General features: G+C 47.3%; 1 protein-coding gene across 1 annotated transcript in view; it reads left to right on the top strand.

Moving 5' to 3' along the window:
* Non1 (nucleolar GTP-binding protein 1) overlaps window positions 1–12402 on the top strand; it is a 57111-nt gene extending 44709 nt beyond the window's left edge. Inside the window, exons 16-17 of the mRNA XM_037423221.2 lie at window positions 3526–3657; window positions 12150–12402. Of these exons, the coding sequence (XP_037279118.2) occupies window positions 3526–3657; window positions 12150–12302 (285 nt within the window). The 3' untranslated portion in view covers window positions 12303–12402. The remainder of the gene's footprint in view (window positions 1–3525; window positions 3658–12149) is intronic.
* Window positions 12403–22557: the final 10155 nt, after the last annotated feature.

The following is a 22557-nucleotide window of genomic DNA, read 5'->3' as shown; positions in this document are numbered from 1 at the left end:
CCCCTGTTCTCCACTGTTTCTAATGGATCATTTTCTCCCCTGTTTTAACTGGTCAAGCCACTAAGAAAAATAGGAATACTTGGAGCATTTTTTAACTAGACAGCAATACTCGTTATCTGACTTGCTTCGGTTTCCTTTCTCGAGGACTGTGCACTCGCCATATTTCGATCAAGAAAGCTGTGTTGCGCTGATAGCAGCACGATCGTGAGGAGAATGTACTTGGTTACGTACGAGAACATCTTCGGCCAGAAATATCGGCAACGAACTTTCTCCCATGTGCGCTTGACACCTAAGTGGCCTGCCGTGGTGTCGTCATGGCAGTACCTTAAAATCTCAGATCTCAAGCACTTGGGGACAACGAGCGCTGCACGATCCTCCTGAAACCCTTTCGCCCTTCGATACAGTACACCTCGAGCACCCTGATGCGCCCGTTGTCAGGAGAACTAAAAGAACGGCACGGAGCTTTCGGTTGATCGACGGTGTATTGGTACTTGCTTACTGACATGCTTTGGCTGCAAAATAACACACACAAAGTAAAGAAGCACTAAACTACAAGCACAAGCGGCACTTCCAACTAAAATAGACTGGGTGCAAATCCAGACTTAAGTAACAACACACAGACATGCGCAGTCTTCACACAGCCTTGCGCTATCCAGCTATCAAACAATCTCTTCTCCGATAAGTACAACGTCACCGACGGTTCGCTGATACAAATTTCATTTTTCTTCTTAATGTAATATGCTTCCATTAACTCACGCGCAGTTTTATGCCTTTTTCCACCTAGAATCTTAACCTCGTTAAAACGTGGTGCACACCCGCAGGCTTTACAATGCATAGGCAAATGCGCCAAGCCATCTTTCATTGAATTTAATTCATGCTTTCTAACCCGTTAATTAATGCAGCGCCCAGTAGTCCGGATGTACGAGTTGCCACAAGAAAAGGGAATCTCATAAACAACGCCTTTGGCACATTTCCCGTATATCGTGCCACGTTTCTTGCCGCATCCCTGACGGCTCGCCTCCAACCCCCGAGCAGTTCTCGGGCACAGCTGAGCCAGTTCTACGGGCGCGAAAAAGGCGACAGGTACCCCATACCGGCCTGCTACCTTTTTCAGGTTGTGGGAGACCTTATGAACATAAGGAATCACTGCAGGTCTTACGGTTTCAGTTCCTTGTTCCCCCGTGGCCACTCTGTACCTTCACTTTTTCTTTTCAGCAAAAGCGCTTCGGAAACAGCTGTCAATCACGAGTCAGGGAACTTCGCAGCTTCAAGTCGCCGGATCTGGTTCTCGAATGATGTCTGCATCATGTGCGTGCATGATTTTTCGAGAGAAGACCCCAGACAGAGCATAGCAATACCGCGCTTGACTATTTTTGATTGGCAAGAGTCATACGGTATTGCCAAATTCTGCGTTCAGAACTGTGGAGACAAGTACGCTTACTTCACGTCTGGCTACGCATTTTGCGCCTGAAGAATGATGTTTCATGGGTAGCGGAAGAGAAGTTAAAAACCTCTAGACGCGTCATCCATCATATGACGGAATATTGGTGGAAGAAGATCATAGGACACTGCTGTAAAACTGCTAGCCCTTCTCAGCGTTACATTCCGAGTTATTTAATTTTTAGTATCGCATTTATTGCTTCGCCCTTGCAGTGAAACTGACTTTTTTTTTTATTCATGCTTGCATCAGGGAACTCAGTAAAGGTGTGAAGATTACTGAGTCATCAGTAATCTGCCGCGGCGAGTTGCCTTCGTTTCCACGAGCAATACATACTTGCGATCCCGCGCACAAGGGTGCGGCAGCAGACGTCGTGCGCTAAATCACCGAGCCACACGTACTGCCGGGAAGGCAGTACATGATTTAGATTGATTGAGACGTTTATGGTTGGTAGGTTTGTCGCAATGTCGTACCGCCGCATTTTTCGATAGCCGTCATCACGCCCCCGTGAATTTCCATGCAGGCATCACCGCACACGCGCAGATGTCGTAGTAATTACTGCGTGATCTATTGAGGCTCTTATTGCAAGTGCACAAAATTGTGATTTTTTCACAGTGACATATGCAAACGAATATTTGTGAACATCGACTATTCGAGTTTGTTTAAATATTCGAAATTTTCGAATATGTGGTTATCGAGACGAATACGATTATTGCAAGTGCAATCTTTGATGAATATTCGAAACTTTCGAATATTTGCTCACCTTTACTAATCAATAAGTCTGCGTGCTTTGATACTGGCGAGTCTCTCAGCTGGCCACTCATTGCGTACTTCACATGTTGTGACACCTGGTGCGATTCTACACTTCTGCCGTGCATTTTTACATGCATAAAGGAGACGCCTCTCTCTACATGACATTCGTGAACGATTGTTTCCGAAGCAGTTCCAAGCTTTGGTGTGGCTCTGTGGTAGAACACCTGCTTGCGATGCAAACATCTTGGCTTACATTCCTGCTTGAACCGAACATATTTGTTTATTTGCATTTATTCAGAATTTTTGGTCACAGTTAGTGATCCTGACAGCAGAATTTCTGCAGGATGAGCTCTTCAATGCTATCACATTCAAACACAATATCAAGTGGCAGCTTCAGTGCAAGATCACTGTTAACATAGAATGTACTGTGATAGGTCATTGCGAACTGCGATAAGTGTGGGCGGGTGATGTGCGTAAACACCTTTTATGCACTCAACGGTAGCATGCACACACTTCTCATCCTCTTTCGCCTTTTGCTTCACAAACTTAAAAACAGAAAAAGTAGTTGTGGTAATCGCACAGGAGACAGGTGATTTTTCAGCATGACGTTTCCTGATGCGATTTGGAATTTTATGTTTAACTGTCTATAGTTATGCAGTTAATTTGACAATTAATATTCTTAAATTACTAAGCACTGATAATGAATATTTATTAGTATCTGCAAGGGCACCACCAAGAAACCTTGTTGGTCATGTCATAGTGCCTCATTGTAGTACTTTAAATATTAGCTTGGCCTGATTTTGCTGGGACAGACTGTACACATCGTATAGAAATCTTAATTTAAAGCTTTCATCATCTTTGGAAAGATGACATTTTCGTTTGTTGCTGAACTGTATTGAATCTAGTCTTGACTGAGGATGACTTTTTTTTGAAGCCATTTAACCCATAAAAGAGAGTCTACGTTGACCAAATAAGTTGAACTTTCTTGTACTCTCTCTTAACTTTTTTCTTGTGCTCATTTGGATTCGCACTTGCATATCCAAGAGTTGTAGTGGGCACAAGTAAAAAAAAAGATGTTTCCTTAAAACATTTGATTTATTCGCACGCAGACGCCTTCCCAATCGCTAGCCAGCCATCGCTTCTTGGTGGAGACGTAAACTGCCAACACTATTCCGCTCCTATCTTTAGTGTATGTTAATAGTGTTTTCACTCACTGTTAATGCTGCCATTTGGCACACAACCAGAGATGCCGCTGACTACGGAAATTCTGTGAAGCGAGCTCTTTAATGGTAGGTAGCCCTTTGCGTCATAAACATTTTTTCTTCCCGATTCAGACACACTTCAAGAGAGCTGCATCTGAAGTGAGAACACCGAGACCCTTGAAGAGGAAGCGGGAGGACAGCGAAGGTCGTGTGCGCAGTAGCTCGAGGACACCAAGGGATCAATCGGGTATCCGCGATGCCAAGGTGAGCCGCATGCGTTCTGTTTCCAAGTGTCAACAGCCTTGCCATAGTAGGGCTGCAACTACTAGGCTCATACCAGACTGGAAAAAAATTATTGTGGGCTCTTATCAAGGAGGTCTCAAAATTTTGTGACAATTATCGGAAGTTTTCATATATAGGATTCAGGGCAACATAACTTTGCAGTAGTATTGTTTCACAGGGCCGAGCAACATTCTTTATAGCTCTGAATAAGGGTCAGTGTGGTTTTTAGTAGGGAAAAGTGAATGTTCGAGTGGATATTACAATGTTCAAATTCTCTTCGGCCCAAATTTGAATTACTCGAAATTTCTGAGTATTCGAAATGAACACATGCCATGAAGTAACCCATACAATGGAAATTTGTACTGTCGCAAAGCCACATTATAAGATTAAATTTTTAAGTTTAGAAACATGTTATACAGGCTTATATGCACTATGTATGGTATGTAGCTTGTAAAACGTGACGTGCTGCACCAATTACAACTTACACCTTTACTGCTGTACAGATATTGGTACCATTCAAAGTTGGTTCCACTTCAAAACAAAAAGTGACCTTCATGCATGCCTAATTCCAATTCGTAAAAATAATTTGCTAGCTGTGTCATGACAGGAAGGCTCATTTTTCTTAATATGTGATATGTGCGATTTGAACTGTTTCATGTGAAATTATTATTTTCTTTGAGTTTGCTTTAATCCTTTGGTTGTCCCTAGTTTCTAAATGTCAGCAACAGTAGTGGTACTTTATTATGGAGTGCATGTGTAATTAAGGAATGAAATATGTTGTCTTCCATGACAGTTAGTAGATTTTTACAGATCTCAATGTGCTTTTCCACATGACGCCAGTCAAATTTTGCGAGAGTGACTTTAGGAAACATTTCGAACATGATATACCAATGCCACACTATATCTGTTTGTTAAGCGTGACATGCTTTTAGCTTCCGTTGTCTGTGGCTTCCAATCGACCTTTAACCAAATGCCAGCTCCGTTATTTGGGCATTTCAATCAAAATATTGTGGCTCTCAAACGTGATCACAGAAAAATACATTTGAGAATACTGTGGTTCTCTCACGAGAAAAAAAAAGAGAGAGAGATCATATACATCTTTGCATCTAGCCAAAAGTTCAAAACATTGTGGTATTTGGCCTGTGTTCTTTCTTTCTGCTGGACCTCATTACCTATACATGGGAGGGCCCAAACAAGTTTTAAATTATCTTGCTTCTAGGTTGTTTGTTCGTTATCGATGTCACCAAAGCTGTATCTTGTCGTACTGGGATGTTTTATGTGCAATATTCAATAGTGATACTCCAAAGGCAAATAACAGTTATGTCCAAAGTCAGGTACATGGCACTGTACACTTGATTTTCATGTTTACACGCTAACACCAGTTTATCTGTACTCGAGATTCGGTACAAGTAAGTTGCATCTCCTCAGAGAGGTGGAGCCACGCATCGCACCGTGCATTCGGGCGAGAACAGACTTGTATTAGGTTTACTTTAAAACATTTCAGCCTAGTAAGCTTTTGGGTCTGCATAGAGTCATTGTCATTTACACTAGCCAAAGTCCAAAAGTTTATGCCACACAAGGACAGGAAACAATGGTATGCATATGGACCCGTATGCAAGCTATTATTGGAAGAGCGCAGAGCGTGAAGAGCATAGCATTGTGTGGCGTGTTCTGTAGGCGTGGACTAAGCACATGTGCATAGTTTCACTGCGTAGTTTCATGCACATGTGCATAGTTTCACTGCTCGCACATGGTGTCGCCCCCGATGACGTTCAGCTTTGCTTTTTTTTTTTATTGCGATAGCAATTATATAGACAGTCTCTGCTGGTTTTTTACCGTCGCCGCCACTGCCGTCATTCACCGTATATGTAGTACTATATGTGAACGTATCTATATATATATGAAAACTCAAGAAAGAAAGAAAAAAGCTGCCCGCTCTGGAAGCCCACATCGTCACGATGTGCCGACATGCGCTTATCTCCCGCGCGTACTTTGCCCTTCGAGGGGTGGGGGCAGATGCTTGTGCATGCGCGCTTATCCTTCGGTGGGGAGCATCATGTGCCGGCCTTTCACTGGAGCTATTGCGTTTTGCCGGGGGGCACACAAAGATCGCTTCGCTCGCTGAACAGGCGTCGTTTGCTAAAAGAGTTGTGCTTTACAAACACAGCAAAGTAACAACTAGGGCACTTGTTAGTTCGCACTCATATCTGTACCTGCAATTACGTTTCGTGCCTCATTCTTGCCTTAACAGTGCGTTGAGTGTGAAATGGTAAATGTTTTTAGTTCGCTCTCATCCTGCGTATGTTGTTTTTGTGCGTCATTTGTGTGTGAGCAACGTGCTGCATGTTTCGATGTGCTTGCCATTCTTAGTGTTACATTCCAAGTTGTTGCTATCGCATTTATTGCTTCGCCCTTGCAGCGAAACTGTGACTTTTCTTAATATCGGACAACTGTGTCGTCACCTCCATAGGGATGTCAGATTAGGCGCTGATATAAACTCTCTGAGACCACGGTGAAGACGGATCTTCGAAAGTTGACTCGTCACGCGCTTCTGTCTTGTGCCACGCCACGAGTTTGCAGGCTGGTAGCTTTCGCAATTAGCCAATTAGTTCTCACAACACGACGGCATGTTGAATACAATGCAATGAATGCAATTGCAAAAAATTGTAATGTTATAAGAAGTAAGGCTGGCAGCCAATTCTTGTGGATCCGATATCGTGGAACCTTTACAATACGCTGGTGTGAGCAAATGTGGCCGCTCCAGGGACAAGTGCTCTTTTCACACAGTTCCTTCGCATTCAAGCCACACTGATACTCGCAAAATAGCAAGCCCGCCAGCGATCGCTACCGCCCTTACAATTCAAGTTCATTATTGCTACTTAAGTGATTCCCCCCCCCCCTCCTTGCCGCGTTGTTTCCAAGACTGGTGGTTCACTTTCTGTGAGCATTCGACGGCAGTTCTAACATGCGGGAGATGTTATCTTATGCACTTTCCAGGCGATAGAGATAGGCTGACTCATTTGATCTCTGCTTCAGGAGCGCTCGCGCACTTTTACCCGCTCGTGAAAGTTGTGATGTGCGGGGGCATGTTATCAACTTTGACTTGTTATGGAACATAGCGGCGACGGCAAAAATCTGCAGAGATTGTCTATAAAATTGATATCGCAATAATAATGCAGTTTCTACTGTAAAGTAAGTGTTTTGAATTAGCTGCGCCTTCAGTCCCTCTTTTGTTCAATTTCCACGTTAATTTTCCGAATTTTCGTACCGAACCTGCATACAAAAAATCCTTTTTATAACAAATTTTTCCGGGGAAATCCATCAATTTTGTTATATCCAAGTTTACCTGTTAGTGTGTATGTGTGTGTGTGTATACACACACACACACACACTGATAGTAATATTCTAATAAGCCAGTTTGTATTCGTAAAAAATATGGGGTATAACACAACGGAAGCGTTTTCAAAAAGTACAAATCTATTTATTTTCCAACAGTTTCTGGAGGGGTCCTCCCTACGTCAAGGGATGAGCTATATATATATATATATATATATATATATATATATATATATATATATATATATATTGCCACGCTGTGTTGGTGGCAGAAGACGAGAGCGAAGAAGTGAATAGCAGCTGTGGCTGAGTAAACAGTCCTCCACTTCGAGTTCCTGCCTATCGTTTCCTATCGCGACAGACTGGTGGACGTGCTGGGTACTGTACCGCAACGCCTTATGCCTGCTGGTCCTGAACCAGAAGCAACCACCGCCAGTGCACCAGGATCTGCTGATATCTATCGAAGCAGCTGCCGCCTTCAAGGACTACCACCACAGTACGGCCCGGCCCCTTGGCAAGTTCCGTGAGGACTATGTTTGCCACATCCGCAACCCAAACCGAGCATGACCCACTCGCTAGCGTACCCTGTGTCATCAACACGCCTCGCACACCCAACCCATTCCACGGTGATGCCGGTGAGGATGTCGAAGACTGGCTTGACCATTTCGACCGGGTCGCTGCCATCAACGACTGGGACAATCGCCGAAGTTGAAGAACGTGTATATCTCCCTCTTAGACGCGGCAAGAGTGTGGTATGAGAACCACGAAACTTCATTCACAAGTTGGCAGGAATTCCATCGGCAGCTTCGCGAGGCGTTCAGTAACCCCGAACGGAAAGAGAGAGCAGAGCAGGCACTTTCTTCACGATTTCAAATGCCGAACGAGAGCGTCGCCATGTTTGTCGAAGAAATGTCGCGATTGTTTCGACGGGCTGACCCCCACATGCCAGAAGACAAGAAAGTGCGCCAGCTAATGCGAGGCGTTAAGAAGCAACTTTTCGCGGGCCTTGTGCGCAACCCTCCTACGACTGTGTCCGAGTTCATACGTGAGGCCACAATTATGAAGCGCATGCTTCGGCAGCGGGTGTCGCAGTATGAGCGTCAGACAGCCATGTCCGCTGCGTGCTCCCTTGTACCAGGAAGTGATAACAGGGAGGTTCTCACAGAACTCATACGGCAAGTTGTACGCGAAGAACTTCGGAAATTTCATGCAACGTCCCCTCCCAGTAGCGCTGCTCTTACAGACGTCGTTCGTGACGAAATCAGGCAGTTCGTTCACTCCGCACCACCATCGCAAGTCAAACCTCCCACGCTTTCCTACGCGGATGCCCTACGCGTCTCTACGCCGTCGACGGCACATTTTGTTCATCCACCTACTGGGACCCCAAGACACTTTCCAAGTCCAGCCCATCGCCTGCCTTCTCAGGCCGATTTTCGTCCTGGCTTGCGGAAGTCCACCGTCTGGCGTGCACCCGACAATCGTCCTTTGTGCTACCATTGTGGCGAAGTTGGACACATGTACTGCGACTGTTACTACCGACGAATAGGCCTACACGGATTCCACCCAGATGCACGTTGTCCACGCTATGGTGAGCGCCCACAAGAAATTGCGGATTACTTGGAAAGTAGTCATCACGCTCCTGGCCTGCCACGACGACAGTCACGGTCACCATTACCCTGTCCGTCCACATCAACGCACCGCGCCCGACCCGCCTTTGGGTCCCCTGGTGTCAGTGGCGCAAGCCCACGCTGGGGAAACTGAAAACGGCGACCTCCGGAGGTGAGGCCGCTGTCACGCGAACCGACAAATACCCTCCGCCGCTGCCTTACAACATGCCGTTAAAGCCTGTTTGTGAAACCGCCAACAGAACGTCCACTGCCATTACCGTTTCTGTCGACTGTTATCCAGTGACTGTGCTTGTCGACACGGGAGCTGATTACTCGGTGATGAGTGCTTCATTGGCCGCCCGTCTACACAAGTTGCTGACAACGTGGGACGGCCCTCAACTAATCACCGCTGGAGGACACCTCGTATCCCCTATGGGAAGGTGCACCACCAGGCTTGAGATTTGTGCGTCGGCTTTTGTAGCATCATTCCTTGTGCTGCCCAATTGTTCTCGGCCAGTCATTTTGGGCATGCATTTTCTGTAAGAGTATGGAGCGATAATTAATCTGCGTGATTTGTTCAACAGTTTTGTTAACTGTGTTTCTCCAGATTCCGACATCGAGAACGAACATCGTGGCGTGGCCTTACGCGTAGTCGATGATTGCGTCACGTTGCCACCTCGCAGTAGTATCTTCGTACTTGTTGAGTGTCCACGGGAGCAGTCGGTTACGGGCATCGCCGAAAGTGACCTGACATTATTGCTTGATCGGGAAGTGGCAATTGCTCGAAGCCTCGTTCAACTGTGAAATGGCCAGACTACGGTTTTAGTTACGAACTTCGGTGGCGAACACAGGCATTTTGCGAAACGCACAACCATAGCTTACTTGGAGGCATTGGATGATTTGGACGCCTTCTCTTTGATTACGACGATCTCGACTGAGAACAGCTGCGATACTGACGTGACTAGTCACCTCAACGTCAATCGCCAGTTGGAAGAACCTAAGAGGGCAAGGCTCCTCAGTCTCCTTTCATCCTTTAGTGACTGTTTTGCCACTACTTCCAAAGTCCGGCAGACTCCTCTAATGAAGCACAGAATTATCACTGAGCCCAACGTGCAACCCATGCGCCAACATGCTTACCGCGTGTCGCAGAAGGAGCAAGATGCTATCCGTCATCAAGTGAAACAAATGCTCGACGACAACGTAATTCAACCATCGACTAGTCCTTGGGCGTCACCAGTTGTTCTGGTTAAAAAGAAAGATGGTTCATTACGATTCTGCGTCGACTACTACAAACTGAACATGATAACGAAAAAAGACGTATATCCTCTTCCTCGTATTGATGACTCCTTGGATCCCCTGCGACACGCCCGTTACTTCTCTTCCATGGATCTCCGTAGCGGATATTGGCAGATTGAAGTAGATGAACGGGACCGAGAAAAAACAGCGTTTATTACACCGGACGGTATCTATGAATTTAAAGTTCTCCCTTTTGGCCTGTGCTCCGCTCCGGCCGAGCACAGGCCAGAAGAAGTGAATAGCAGCTGTGGCTGAGTAAACAGTCCTCCACTTCAAGTTCCTGTCTATCGTTTCCTCTCACGACAATATATATATATATAGATATATATATATATACATGAAACAAGGCCATATATCTTGGTCCAAAAGAATTGGAAATTGAGTGGTAGCAGGACACTTGACTTTCGTTAGCATGCCAGTGACAACCTGTAAAATGTGCTATGTTTTAAAATTTACTATACTTAGAGCATATAAGCCACAATAACAAGCTTTTAAACTTAAAACATTATGAATTGATGTGAGGAAAATATGTTCATCTAACCATGCCTAACCATGAAGTGAAGCTTGGTGGCCCTGTGGATTTCCCCTTTAGAGGGGTGTTCATGGCTTAGCACTGCATTAATGCAGTGAAGCCACCTTTACAAAAAGTTGCATGCAAATTATTACGCGTTTGATTATATGCTTTCAGGGCCTAGCATTCCCTCACTGCAGTGAAACGACCTTCACAGGGGTTTGCATGCGCACTAACATACATTCATTCATTCCGAATACTTCAAAATTTTCAACCATTCAAATTCGAATCGAAGCAAATTTGTTTACAGTACTATTCATTTGAGTGTTCGGAGCATTCGAATATTTGCACAAGCCTACTTTTGTCTCGATTTTGTTGTATTCATTTTGTTCAAACTCATGGATACCTGTGTGATAAAGATTTTCACCAGCATGTTTTTTCAACTTGCGCTATCATATAATCATTTCATTTATATAGTACCATGTCATTTCTTGCTTTCATTTTGTAACCTTGCATTTTGCCTAGCTTTCCTGCGACGTTTCCATAAAAAATCACTGCATTTCAAGCTGCTTAAAGATAAATATGGGGCGAAGCTTTCGGAGGTGATTATTGTGATTAAAGTTGAGATAGTACTGAGACTGATTGTGGTTGTGATACTTATATATTTTTTATTCATGGATATAGTGCCGAGAACGATTGTGATATAGCGGTGATTCTTCTTTATAGCTCATATGTTCCGAGTTCCAGGTTACGTTTTGACTTCATAATCACAGCTTCATTAGCTATCGTCTCTGGTGTAGAATTTTTCTTGTCGGTATTGCCGCCTTGCATCCGCTTCGAGTTGTCTCAACTGCGCGTCAGCTTGGCGTTTTTCCCGCTTAGCCTTTGCTTCCTTAGCCCTAGTTGTGGTGTAGAACTTTGTTGTCGCCGTCGCCGCTTTTCATCCGCTTCCTTCTCTTTTGTCTCCGCGGTAGCTTCCCATCAACGGCGACGCTGATACTCAGCACGTCGCGTTTTCCTGCGTTCGTCTTCATCCATATGAGAGAAGAGAGTGTGTGGTATGGAATGTGGTCATATATATAGCGTTTACAGCAGCGCCATCACATCTACAATTAACCAAAGCGCCCTCTGTTGCTTATAAGTGGAAGGTTACATGCAAAACGGTTACCACCAACGCCCTCTGTTGCTTATAAGTTGAAGGTTACATGGAAAATGGTTCAGAAATGTCAGACAGATGAAGACAGACGGGAGACAGCAGACATCGTGAGGTCTTAAGGAGCTTCGCCCCTGAAATTTTGTCTTTTTTGCTCATGCTGCACTCAACACTTAATATACATATGTTTTAGTATTAGGTCTCCTCTCCCCCCTCCTCCCCTTCAGTTTTTATACCCATCGACTTCCGAATGTAGTAAAAATAACTGTTACGCTATGTGCGAAGATAAATAAACCTGACTTGTTAATAATACAAGAACATGAATTTTCAGGTAAAGGCAACAGAGCCACCACGTATCTTCACCTCCTACTTTTCTTACTCAGAATTTGCAATTTTATTGCATCACTATTTATTTTTTGATAATTCTAAGCCTTTTATTTCGAGACTTGCAAGTATTTGTATAAACATCTAATTCTGGGGTCATTTTTCCACGGCTACTCATGTGCGCTGGTGTAGTGTTTCTCTTTGTGTGTGCGTGTCTCTCATCATTGCTGTGGTGTTGAATTTGCAGATGAGAACAAAGGTGAAGAAGCTGAACAAGAAGGCTCAGCGGACAATGAACAGGCAGGCCAGAAAGGGAGAGGGCGACCGCACAATTCCTAGCCTCCGGCCCAAGCACCTGCTGGCTGGCCGAAGAGGCGTCGGCAAAGCAGATCGCCGGTGAAGCTGGCCTTGTGGGGCTCAGCTGCTATACATTTGCGCAGTGTTGTTTATTTACAACGTATTTTGTTCGAGAAATATAAAGTAAGAACTGCTGCCATTAATCGGTTGTCTGTCTTCAATTGGAAACTTCAGTTCCACACAACTGCAAGTTTCCTGACGCGAGCACTGTGTCTAAGTTTGCGGCTTACTTTATGCAGATGATATTGCGGCCACAAAACTCTTCAATGCAACTCCTAACCCTCGTTTGGATAAATGATACAGTGTCACTGAAGACTGGAGCAATGTGGGTCGGTTTCTGTCATTCTTCCTAGGTGTCTATCAGTTTGCTAAGCTGCACTGCTTTGTCGAAGATTGAATTTTGCAACTCTGAGTTTTGCAACTAGATTTGATTGAGTAACTCTGAATCAAGCTTCATCATCCTGTATTACTGTTGGTCCTTGATTTGGGTGCACGTTAAAGAACCCCAGGTGGTCAAAATTTCTGGAGTCCTCCACTACGGCGTCTCTCATAACCATATGGTGGTTTTGGGACGTTAAACCCCACAAATCATTACTGTTGGTCCTTAGATCTCTTGTTACTTCATGAATCACCCTTGCTATTCTGTGGGCTGTAAATTTACCTTGCCGTTAGCATCATGTCAAGCAGTGGCGTCGTATACATGTGGAAGGCATTCAGCGAGCAGAGCGGCTGCAGCACATTGGTATAACGAGTGCACTGGTATAACGAGAACTGTACGAAATAAAGAGCCTTCTGTGCGTCAAGAGACGCAATAAAATGCTGCTTGTTCATTTCTGTTTGATTCAAGGAAAAAAGAACCGCTGGATGTTAATACTGGGAATGGCGCGAGTGGTTCAAAAATTTTATTTCCGCGTGGTTACACGGGACAGGTTGTAGCATCTAGCAGGGCACAGTTGAAACAAAAAAACGTCTGCAACCTTGAAGCCAATGGCGGGAAATTCATCAATTTTTGTTGTAGCTGTAGCTCCCACTGCTTTCAGTCTGCTGCTACTAGAGCAGTAAGGCTGGGCAATGTTGTGCACGACTACAGTGACATGAGTCGATCCGGTCGGTCCGCTTCTTGAGGCGGGTAATTTGAAGTGCGCTAACCTGATGCCGACCACTAAAACGTGATTTCATTTCAAGATAGGCCCTTCCTTTGCACAAAAGTAAGACTAACAGGTTTCTGGACCGCCATTTCAACAATCAACGTCAACCTAATAGTTGCCTTTAGTGTCCCTTTAAAATGTTGCTTTAGCAGCGAACTTAGGATTTGTAGGTTATCCAAAGTATCCGTGCATTGACGGGAGACACACAAAATAAATCGTTGCGACTTACACTCTGTTTATTTTTCAGCATATTACATGTCTGCACTAAATAAATGCTCATTTGTCATTGAGTTCAACAGGGAGGCTGCCCACAACTACCTTTCCCTTAAGACCAATCCAGGTCTCGTGCACCGGGCCTGCAAAGCGGCTGGAAAGAGGGCTGAAGTTGCCAAAAGTAACCGAACTCGTAGCACTTCAGTTGACACACCTTTGATCATATTGACGCAAGGCGAACGCAGCATTCAAACTACGCGCGCTAGTTCGTGCGCCCCCCCAAGAGATCAGCGGCTTGATGATCAAACAAGAAAAGGCCGTGACGGCGCGCGCTTCCTCAGCACGGGATTTTGATGAAAAAGAAGTGGACCACCGCTCGAGGGTTTTTCTCTCGGAGATTGATCCCTTTTTGCTGATCGCCTGTTACAGACGCCGCTACTTTTCGGGCACAAGTTCGCCCCAATAAACAGTTATTCGTACACCATTTGGATTGTACGTAACAATTCTGGTGGAAGTGCTGGGTAATGATCCCAAACCCAGTTGGACTTCGAGGAAGCAGCCCGGAACCACGAGCAGTCGAACCAACTGAGCTCACGCCAGTTCATCAGCGCTCCAGCCGTCGTCTACGTGGTGAGCCGCCGGAATTTCCCCTGCCACTAGAGCCCAGAGTGTCTCCAACTGTCTCCGGTGAGAGTACCGAAATGTCGTCTCCAACCGCTGCCGCACACGCCGTTTCGTCTCCAGTCGCTGCCACGCACGTCGTTGTCGATGAGCCACGGACGCCGGACCCTTTTCATGGCGATCCTCATGAAGACGCCGAGGATTGGCTGGAGGGTTTTGAGCGCGTCGCCAACTGCAACGGATGGCCCGAAGAACGGAAGCTCCGCCGAGTTTATTTCGCATTGCAGGACAGCGCACGAACGTGGTTTGAAAACCATGAAGGTACCATTCGATCGTGGGATGATTTCCGACGAGAGCTACTGGCCACATACCCGAGTACAGACCGCAAGGAAAGAGCTGAAGCTGCCTTGCAGGCAAGAAACCAGCGCAACAATGAAAGCGTCGCAATGTATGTGGAAGACATGTGCCGGTTATTCCGCCGGTCTGATCAAAATATGAGCGAGGACAAGAAACTTCGGCACCTGATGCGTGGGGTGAAGCAGGAGATTTTTGCCGGTTTGCTCCGATGTCCTTCGCGGAACGTCGCTGAATTTCGCACCGAGGCGACAGCGGTTGAAAAGACTCTGCAACAGCGAGCGAGGCACTACAATCGAGATGTTAACGTCGCATCCGTAGACGCGGTGTCAGCAGCCTTCGGGAATGGCATCGACGTATTACGAGAGCTCATTCGATCGGTGGTTCGAGAAGAGCTCCAGAAGCTAAACGGCAACCCCTCAACGGTCTCGTCTTTAGGGGAAGTTGTTCGGGAGGAGGTGAGACAGGCAGTCCGTGAGCAGCAGCCACAAGCCCAGCCTGTTCAAGCGTCAGTTCCGATGCAGCCCGCAGTCTCGTACGCCGAGGTACTGAGAAACACCCCTGTACCTCATTTCGTCGCCCCTGGACCTCCTTTCGCCGCCCCTGGACGTTATTTCGCCGCAGCAAGCACGCATCTGCCGAAACCTCGATTTACGCCGTCCCCAGCCGAGACTAGGATCCGAAAAGCTGATATATGGCGCACTCCTGATCGAATTCCGCTTTGTTATCACTGCGGCGAAGCTGGCCATCTTTACCGGATGTGTGCATATCGCCGAGCTGGACTTCGGGGTTTTCCCGTAAACGCTGCCTGTCCACGGAATGGGGAGCGACCTTTTGAAATCGAGGAGTACTTGTCAACGCGTCAAGGGGCTCACTCCTCGCAGCAGCATCAGTCTCGGTCGACAGCGCCACTGAGGTATCGGTCACCAAGTCCGCACCCATCTTCAAACTCTCCGAGGCGACTTCCCCAAAGCCCGCTTCGGGAAAACTAGAATCGGCGACCTGGGGAGGTAAGGCCGCTGCCGACGCAAGAAAACAACCTCCAGTGCCGATTTCAAAATGTGATGACGGACACGAGACTACGTGCGGAAATGGTAACGTCGCTTCTGATTTGTCGGTAATTATAGACGGCTACGAAACGAATGCTTTAGTAGACACAGTCGCAGACTATTCCGTCATGAGCAGGGGACTTGCCAGAACGCTGAAAAAAGTGCTGACCCTTTGGATAGGACCACAAGTGCGAACCGCCGGGGGACACCTTATCGATCCGGCAGGCATGTGTACCTCTAGAGTTGGGATACGCGGCTTCACCTACGTCGCCAGCTTCATTGTCCTGTCGGAGTGTTCAAGAGATGTAATTATCGGAATGGACTTTTTGCAGGCCAATGGCGCAGTGATAAACTTGCAGGAAACGTGCGTCTCGTTCTCGACGAAACACGCCATCGCGACTTTCGAGAGTGAAAAACGATTCGATGCGCTCCAGATTGCAGGTGATGATGTAACAGTACCTGCAAGATCCATCATCGTTGTCACCGTAAAAAGCAATGTGTACAATGACTATGAAGGAATGGCAGAAAGCAATACTGGGCTATTACTCGAGAAAGGGATCTGTGCAGCAAGAGGTATTGTACGACTGCGTGATGGGTGTACGAGTGTCTTCCTGACAAATTTCCGAAATGAGGTGCAGCACCTTGCGAAGGGAACTGTGGTTGGTCACTTGCATGATTACGTTCCGATTACGGATTTGAATTCTTCCGAGACTGCACCACTGCACCCTGACGGTATAAATTCCATACTTGCATCTATCCACATCGAAGCAGCCCTATCACCGAACCAGAAACAAAAAATTGAGAGCCTTATACGGGAGTACGCCTCATGTTTTTCCACGTCATCGAAAGTGCAAAGAACATCTATCATCAAACACCGCATCATAGTCGATCAATCTGTTAGACCTATTTGCCAGCACCCGTACCGAGTGTCACCAAAAGAGAGAGAAGTCATCAGAGGCCAAGTTGAAGAAATGCTCAGGGACGACGTAATTCAACCGTCGGCCAGCCCATGGGCCTCACCTGTAGTACTGGTAAAGAAAAAGGACCAAACCTTGCGCTTCTGCGTTGACTACTGAAAATTGAACGTCGTCACAAAGCGGGATGTCTACCCCCTTCCAAGGATCGATGACACCCTTGACAGAATACGAGACGCGAAATTCTTCTCCTCTCTAGACCTCAAGAGCGGATACTGGCAGATAGAGGTGGACGAACGAGATCGCGAGAAAACTGCTTTCGTGACCCCAGATGGGTTATACGAGTTCAAGGTACTCCCATTTGGCCTGTGTTCCGCACCCGCCACATTTCAGCGGATGATGGATACTGTGCTGTCCGGGTTAAAATAGCAGTCCTGCCTTGTTTATCTCGATGACGTCGTGATCTTTTCGGCCACCTTCGATCAGCATGTGGAACGACTACGTACTGTGCTCGAAGCGATTAGTTCAGCAGGGCTGACGATAAAACCCCAAAAGTGCCATTTTGGTTTTCATGAACTGCTTTTCCTCGGTCATGTGGTTAGCTCTGAAGGCATTCGACCTGACCCCGAAAAGACAGCAGCTGTAGAAAAGTTTCCTAGACCGACAGATAAAAAGGCTGTGAGACGATTCTTAGGACTTTGTGCCTATTACAGAAGATTCGTTAAAGATTTTTCGAAGATTGCGGAGCCACTAACCCGACTGACGAAAGAAGACATGCCTTTCACCTGGACAAGCGAGCAAGAAGAGGCGTTCAATGAGCTACGACAGCGACTCCTACACCACCCTGTCCTGGCACATTTCCACGAAGAAGCCGAAACAGAGATTCACACGGACGCAAGCAATTTGGGACTAGGCGCCGTCCTTGTGCAGCTGCAAAACGGAGAGGAAAGAGTGGTCGCATATGCTAGTCGCACTCTTTCGAGAGCTGAAATAAATTATTCGGCGACGGAAAAAGAATGTCTGGCGGTAATATGGGCCATACAGAAATTCCGACCGTACTTATATGGTAGACCATTTCGAGCAGTGAGCGACCATCACTCGTTGTGCTGGCTCGCAGGCCTAAAGGACCCTTCTGGGCGACTTGCTAGATGGAGCCTCAGGTTGCAAGAATACGACATAACAGTCGTATACAAGTCGGGTCGCAAGCACAGCGATGCTGATTGCCTATCACGCGCACCAATGGAATCTGCACCTTGGGAATATGGAGACGACTTTCCGTTTCTTGGGGCCGTGAGCACCGCAGACATGACAGAATATCAGCGATCTGACGCGGAGTTGCTTAAACTGATCAAGCATCTGGAAGGGCAACCCGTGCGTGTTCCTCGAGTTTTCGTCCGGGGATTGTCCTCGTACCTCATGAGAAACAACGTTTTATACAAAAGAAACTTCGAGCACAGCAAGGAGAAATTCCTACTCGTCGTTCCTTCGGCCTTGCGACCCGAAATCCTGGAAGCCTGCCACGATGACCCAGCAGCAGGACACCTCGGAGTGAGTAGAACATTGGCTCGCATCCGCACAAAACACTACTGGCCAAAGTTACTGGATGCTGTACAGCATTATGTAAGGACATGTAGAGATTGCCAGAGACGCAAAACGCCTCCATTGAAACCTGCAGGATTTCCCCAACCAATTGAACCACCTGAGTCTCCGTTCGAACAAGTAGGAATGGATCTACTTGGTCCATTTCCCACGTCATCAATGGGCAACCGATGGATAGTAGTGGCGACAGACTACTTAACCCGGTATGCCGAGACAGCCTCTCTCACCAGGGGCACGGCTATAGAAGTAGCTGAATTTTTCGTCACTAACATTGTACTACGGCATGGTGCCCCAAAGGTGGTTATCACGGATCGAGGAACTGCATTCACAGCCAATCTGACGCAGTCCATTATGAAACTTACCCACACAAGTCATAGGAAAACAACGGCTTACCACCCCCAAACTAATGGGCTAACCGAGCGACTCAACAGAACTCTAACCGATATGTTGTCCATTTACGTTGACTTGGAGCACCGTGCGTGGGACAAGATACTGCCGTACGCCACTTTCGCTTACAATACTGCTGTGCAGGAGACTACTAAAGTGACGCCATTCCAGCTAGTCTATGGTCGAGTAGTTACCACACCATTAGAGGCAATGCTGCCTGTAGGCGACAATACAGAGCACAAGCCTGACATCAGCGAATTCATTCAGCGAGCCGAAGAAGCACGGCAGTTGGCGCGACATCGCATAAAACAACAACAACGCGTGGATGCAAACCGTTACAACCTTCGTCGGAGAGGAGTCGACTACGCACCAGGCGACCTAGTTTGGATTTGGACTCCTGTGCGGACGCCTGGCCTTTCCGAAAAGCTCATGCGCCGCTATTTCGGCCCTTACCGAGTCCTTCGTCGCGTCAGCTCCTTGAACTACGAGGTGTCACCGGAAGGACAAGTGAGCTCATCAAGATGCCGAAGGAGCACAGATATCGTGCATGTAGTCAGAATGAAGCCATACTATGACAGGCAATGAACATCGAATTATACACACCCGATTATGAGGAATACCTATTTCTCCATTGGAAATCACGCATTCAGACCATCTCAGCAACACTGCTTTTACGCATCGGGACGATGCGTTTTCGGAGGAGGGATAATGACGCAAGGCGAACGCAGTATTCAAACTACGCGCGCTAGTTCGTGCGCCCCCCCAAGAGATCAGCGGCTTGATGATCAAACAAGAAAAGGCCGTGACGGCGCGCGCTTCCTCAGCACGGGATTTTGATGAAAAAGAAGTGGACCACCGCTCGAGGGTTTTTCTCTCGGAGATTGATCCCTTTTTGCTGATCGCCTGTTACAGACGCCGCTACTTTTCGGGCACAAGTTCGCCCCAATAAACAGTTATTCGTACACCATTTGGATTGTACGTAACAATATTATATTGTGACTGGTGAGTGTGAGTGAGTGAGAATTGGAGGGCAGAGAGGTCGGCCTCAGCTAGTTCCCTCTAGCCTGCTACTTTACACAGGGGATAAAGGAAGGAAAGAGGGATGAAGGATGATGATGGGGACAAGAAGAGGTGGTGCGTGTGTACAGTAGCCACTTAGCATAGTACCCTACAGTCTAGTATCTAGTCCAGTGCTTTTAATAGTCTAAAACAGGCCTTGTAGCAGTTCGAAATGTCAGCAGTCATGCAGACAGTGCGGAATCAGGGCGTCAATGAAGCATATAAAAACATCCTGGAAGAAGTCTACAGGGGATTAACTGCTACCATAGTGCTTCATAAAGAAAGCAACAGAATACCAATCAGGAAGGGTGTAAGGCAGAGGGATACAATCTCCCCAATGCTATTTACCGCGTGCTTACAGGAGGTTTTTAGAGGCCTAGATTGGGAACAGTTAGGGATAAGAGTTTATGGGGAGTACCTTAGTAACCTGCTCTTCGCTGATGACATCGCATTGCTGAGTAACTCGGGACGAATTGGCGCCGTCATAGATGACGGGCGTTTTGCGCTCATCCGGCAGGCAAGGAAAATATAGGAGGTTATGCACTGAGCCACAAAGGAGGACTTCCTTCAACATTGAAGCGGCAAGATATTTTCATCTACTACTTACTGCTGCCGATGGGGATCACGGGGGGAACTATCGTGTTTTCAGCATTTCCAGCGTGATGGCGCAATGAGCGCACGCCGCCAGATCGTTCGTCTCCCTCCCGTACTTTGCCCCGCAGAAGGGGAAGGGGGTGGTAGATGCTCACGCGTGCGCGCGCTTATCTCGCGGTGGAGAGAATCGCGTGCGCTTTGGGCTTTCACCGAACCGTTCTGTTGTAGTTACCGGGCGCACAAAGGCCTCTGCACTTGCTGCACCGTCTCCAGTTGCGGAAAGGGCGTGCTTTTCAGACACAGTGAAGTAACAACTGAGACACTTATTCGTGTTCATCTCTGCCTATGAGTATACGTTTCGTGCGCCATTCGTGCGTGAGCTACACGGGACACGTTTTGATCTGATTGTAATTCTTCGCGTGACACTCCAATTTGGTGCGGTCGCATTCATTGCTTCAGCTTTGTGGCAAAGCTGTGACTTTTTTGCCTAAGAAATGCTTCTTGCGTCCCCCCCCCGCCCTTTTTTTTAGAACTATCCCATCGGTTTGTTTAGTTCAGCGGGAATTGTGCTAGACACATTCCTATGTCGCTTTTTTAAGGTGCTTCAGCATTTTAATTTGTATCCTACTGTAGACAAGATAATTCAGCATTAAATTGGAATGCACGCCTTTACAGCACGCAATTCGATTTCATCCCTCTCTTCGAGTGTTCTGGACATAGACCGTGCACGCGCCATGACATTTTTATACTTTCTCGAAACCGTTGTTACGGCGTATTACGAGTGTAGTGTCGCACATCGGTCGGGGTAAGCCGCGACGACGGTCGACTCTGCGCGGCCGTCAAACACACTCCAGACGATAATAGCGCACCTGGATCTTGCTCTAGATGCCCCCTTCCGTCCTTGTGGAAGCAGCCGGGCGCGCTTCCTCAAAGCAAATGAGCCGGGGCCGATAAGGGCTTAAGAGCGAGTAGTTGCTCGTGTCGCCACGCGGAACTCGCGGAGTGATAACGCCGGCGCACCCCACCCCTCCTTATCTCGGCAGCGACGGCCATGGCGACGTTTTATAAGACGCACCCGACGGACGGCGGTTGGGGGCTGTCCCCGCAGGAAAAACAGGTGCAAAGTGCATGTCTTTTTTTCTTCTTTTTTTTCTCTCTCTCCGCTCGTCTCAGAGATGTTTCCGTGCATCCCCAGTTCACCGGCGCTTAGGTAAAAGCTGACCACAGGAATATGATATTCTGGGCCACTGCTTTCTAGCGATGTGTTCTGCATGATTAAATATGTCAATATCTTGCATTGATCGCGGCTGGGTGCGTACGAATGCGTACGAGGGGGCCAGGTTTGGGGAGGAACATGTGGGGCACAAACAAAGCCTGCCCTATCCATCTTCTCAGATACGATCGTGCAAGTTCAGAACGATACTGGCAGCAGAAAGTCTGTTGCATTCCCAGAACTTCCCATCTTCAGGAAATCGATAGACCAGAGGAAGGCCACTGTGATCAGCACGTTATCGCTCAATTAATTTGCTTTTTTACACTGGAAGTTGTATATGGCTACGAGAAACGAAAATCAGTCTGGCAGCGGTGTCACGAGTGCTCCCCATTGGCTGCGTTATCAGTTACGTCGTTCGCAGCGTCGTACCCAAACGCGCGCCATTGGCTGCGTTGTGATTGACGTCGCCCAACCCGTCACAGCCATGGCTCCGAGCACGCGCGCACAAGTTTCTCCCGAAACCTTGCACATGGGTACGCGCCACCACCGACAACTCTAGAGGAGCGCCGACAGTAGAAACGTGAGAGAGCTCGCATTCGCCGGCCGATGGTGCAGTCCGCGGGCACAAAACAGGCCCGGGAGGCCGATTGCCGGCAGCAGCTGCGTACAGGTGGTTGCTGCGACATAACTTAATTCTACATATGGGACAAACCCCATGGGGTTTGTGGTTTTTCCCCCATGGGGAACTCTGCGCGAGCCTGGGGCTGGCTGGCACAAAAACCGTGAAACGGAGCTATATCATAGGAAAAAAAAAATGGCAGCATATCCACGGAGTGAATGATCGAGAGTGGGGCGAAGCATTCGTCCGTCCATTCGTTCTTGCTTCCGTCCGTTCATGCGTCCGTCTGTGTAACTGTCCGTGCGTGCGTCTGTTCGTGCGTCCGTTCATGCGTCCATTCATGCATCTGCCCATGTGTCCGTTCGTCCATCTATTCAACATTCCAAGTACCACCATCTCGCATCTTTTCATCCCTTTCTTGTCAGATAGTGCTGCAATGTACATGGCAATGGATTCTAATGGGGAATGAGAGATAAGAGCATTCGGCATTTAGTTAACGCGCACGCCGCGAACATTTTATTATTCAAC

This window comes from Rhipicephalus microplus, chromosome 4 (genome assembly GCF_043290135.1).
Source record: "Rhipicephalus microplus isolate Deutch F79 chromosome 4, USDA_Rmic, whole genome shotgun sequence".
NCBI classification, from domain to species: Eukaryota; Metazoa; Arthropoda; class Arachnida; order Ixodida; family Ixodidae; genus Rhipicephalus; species Rhipicephalus microplus.
This window is presented reverse-complemented; position numbering and strand designations above follow the sequence as displayed.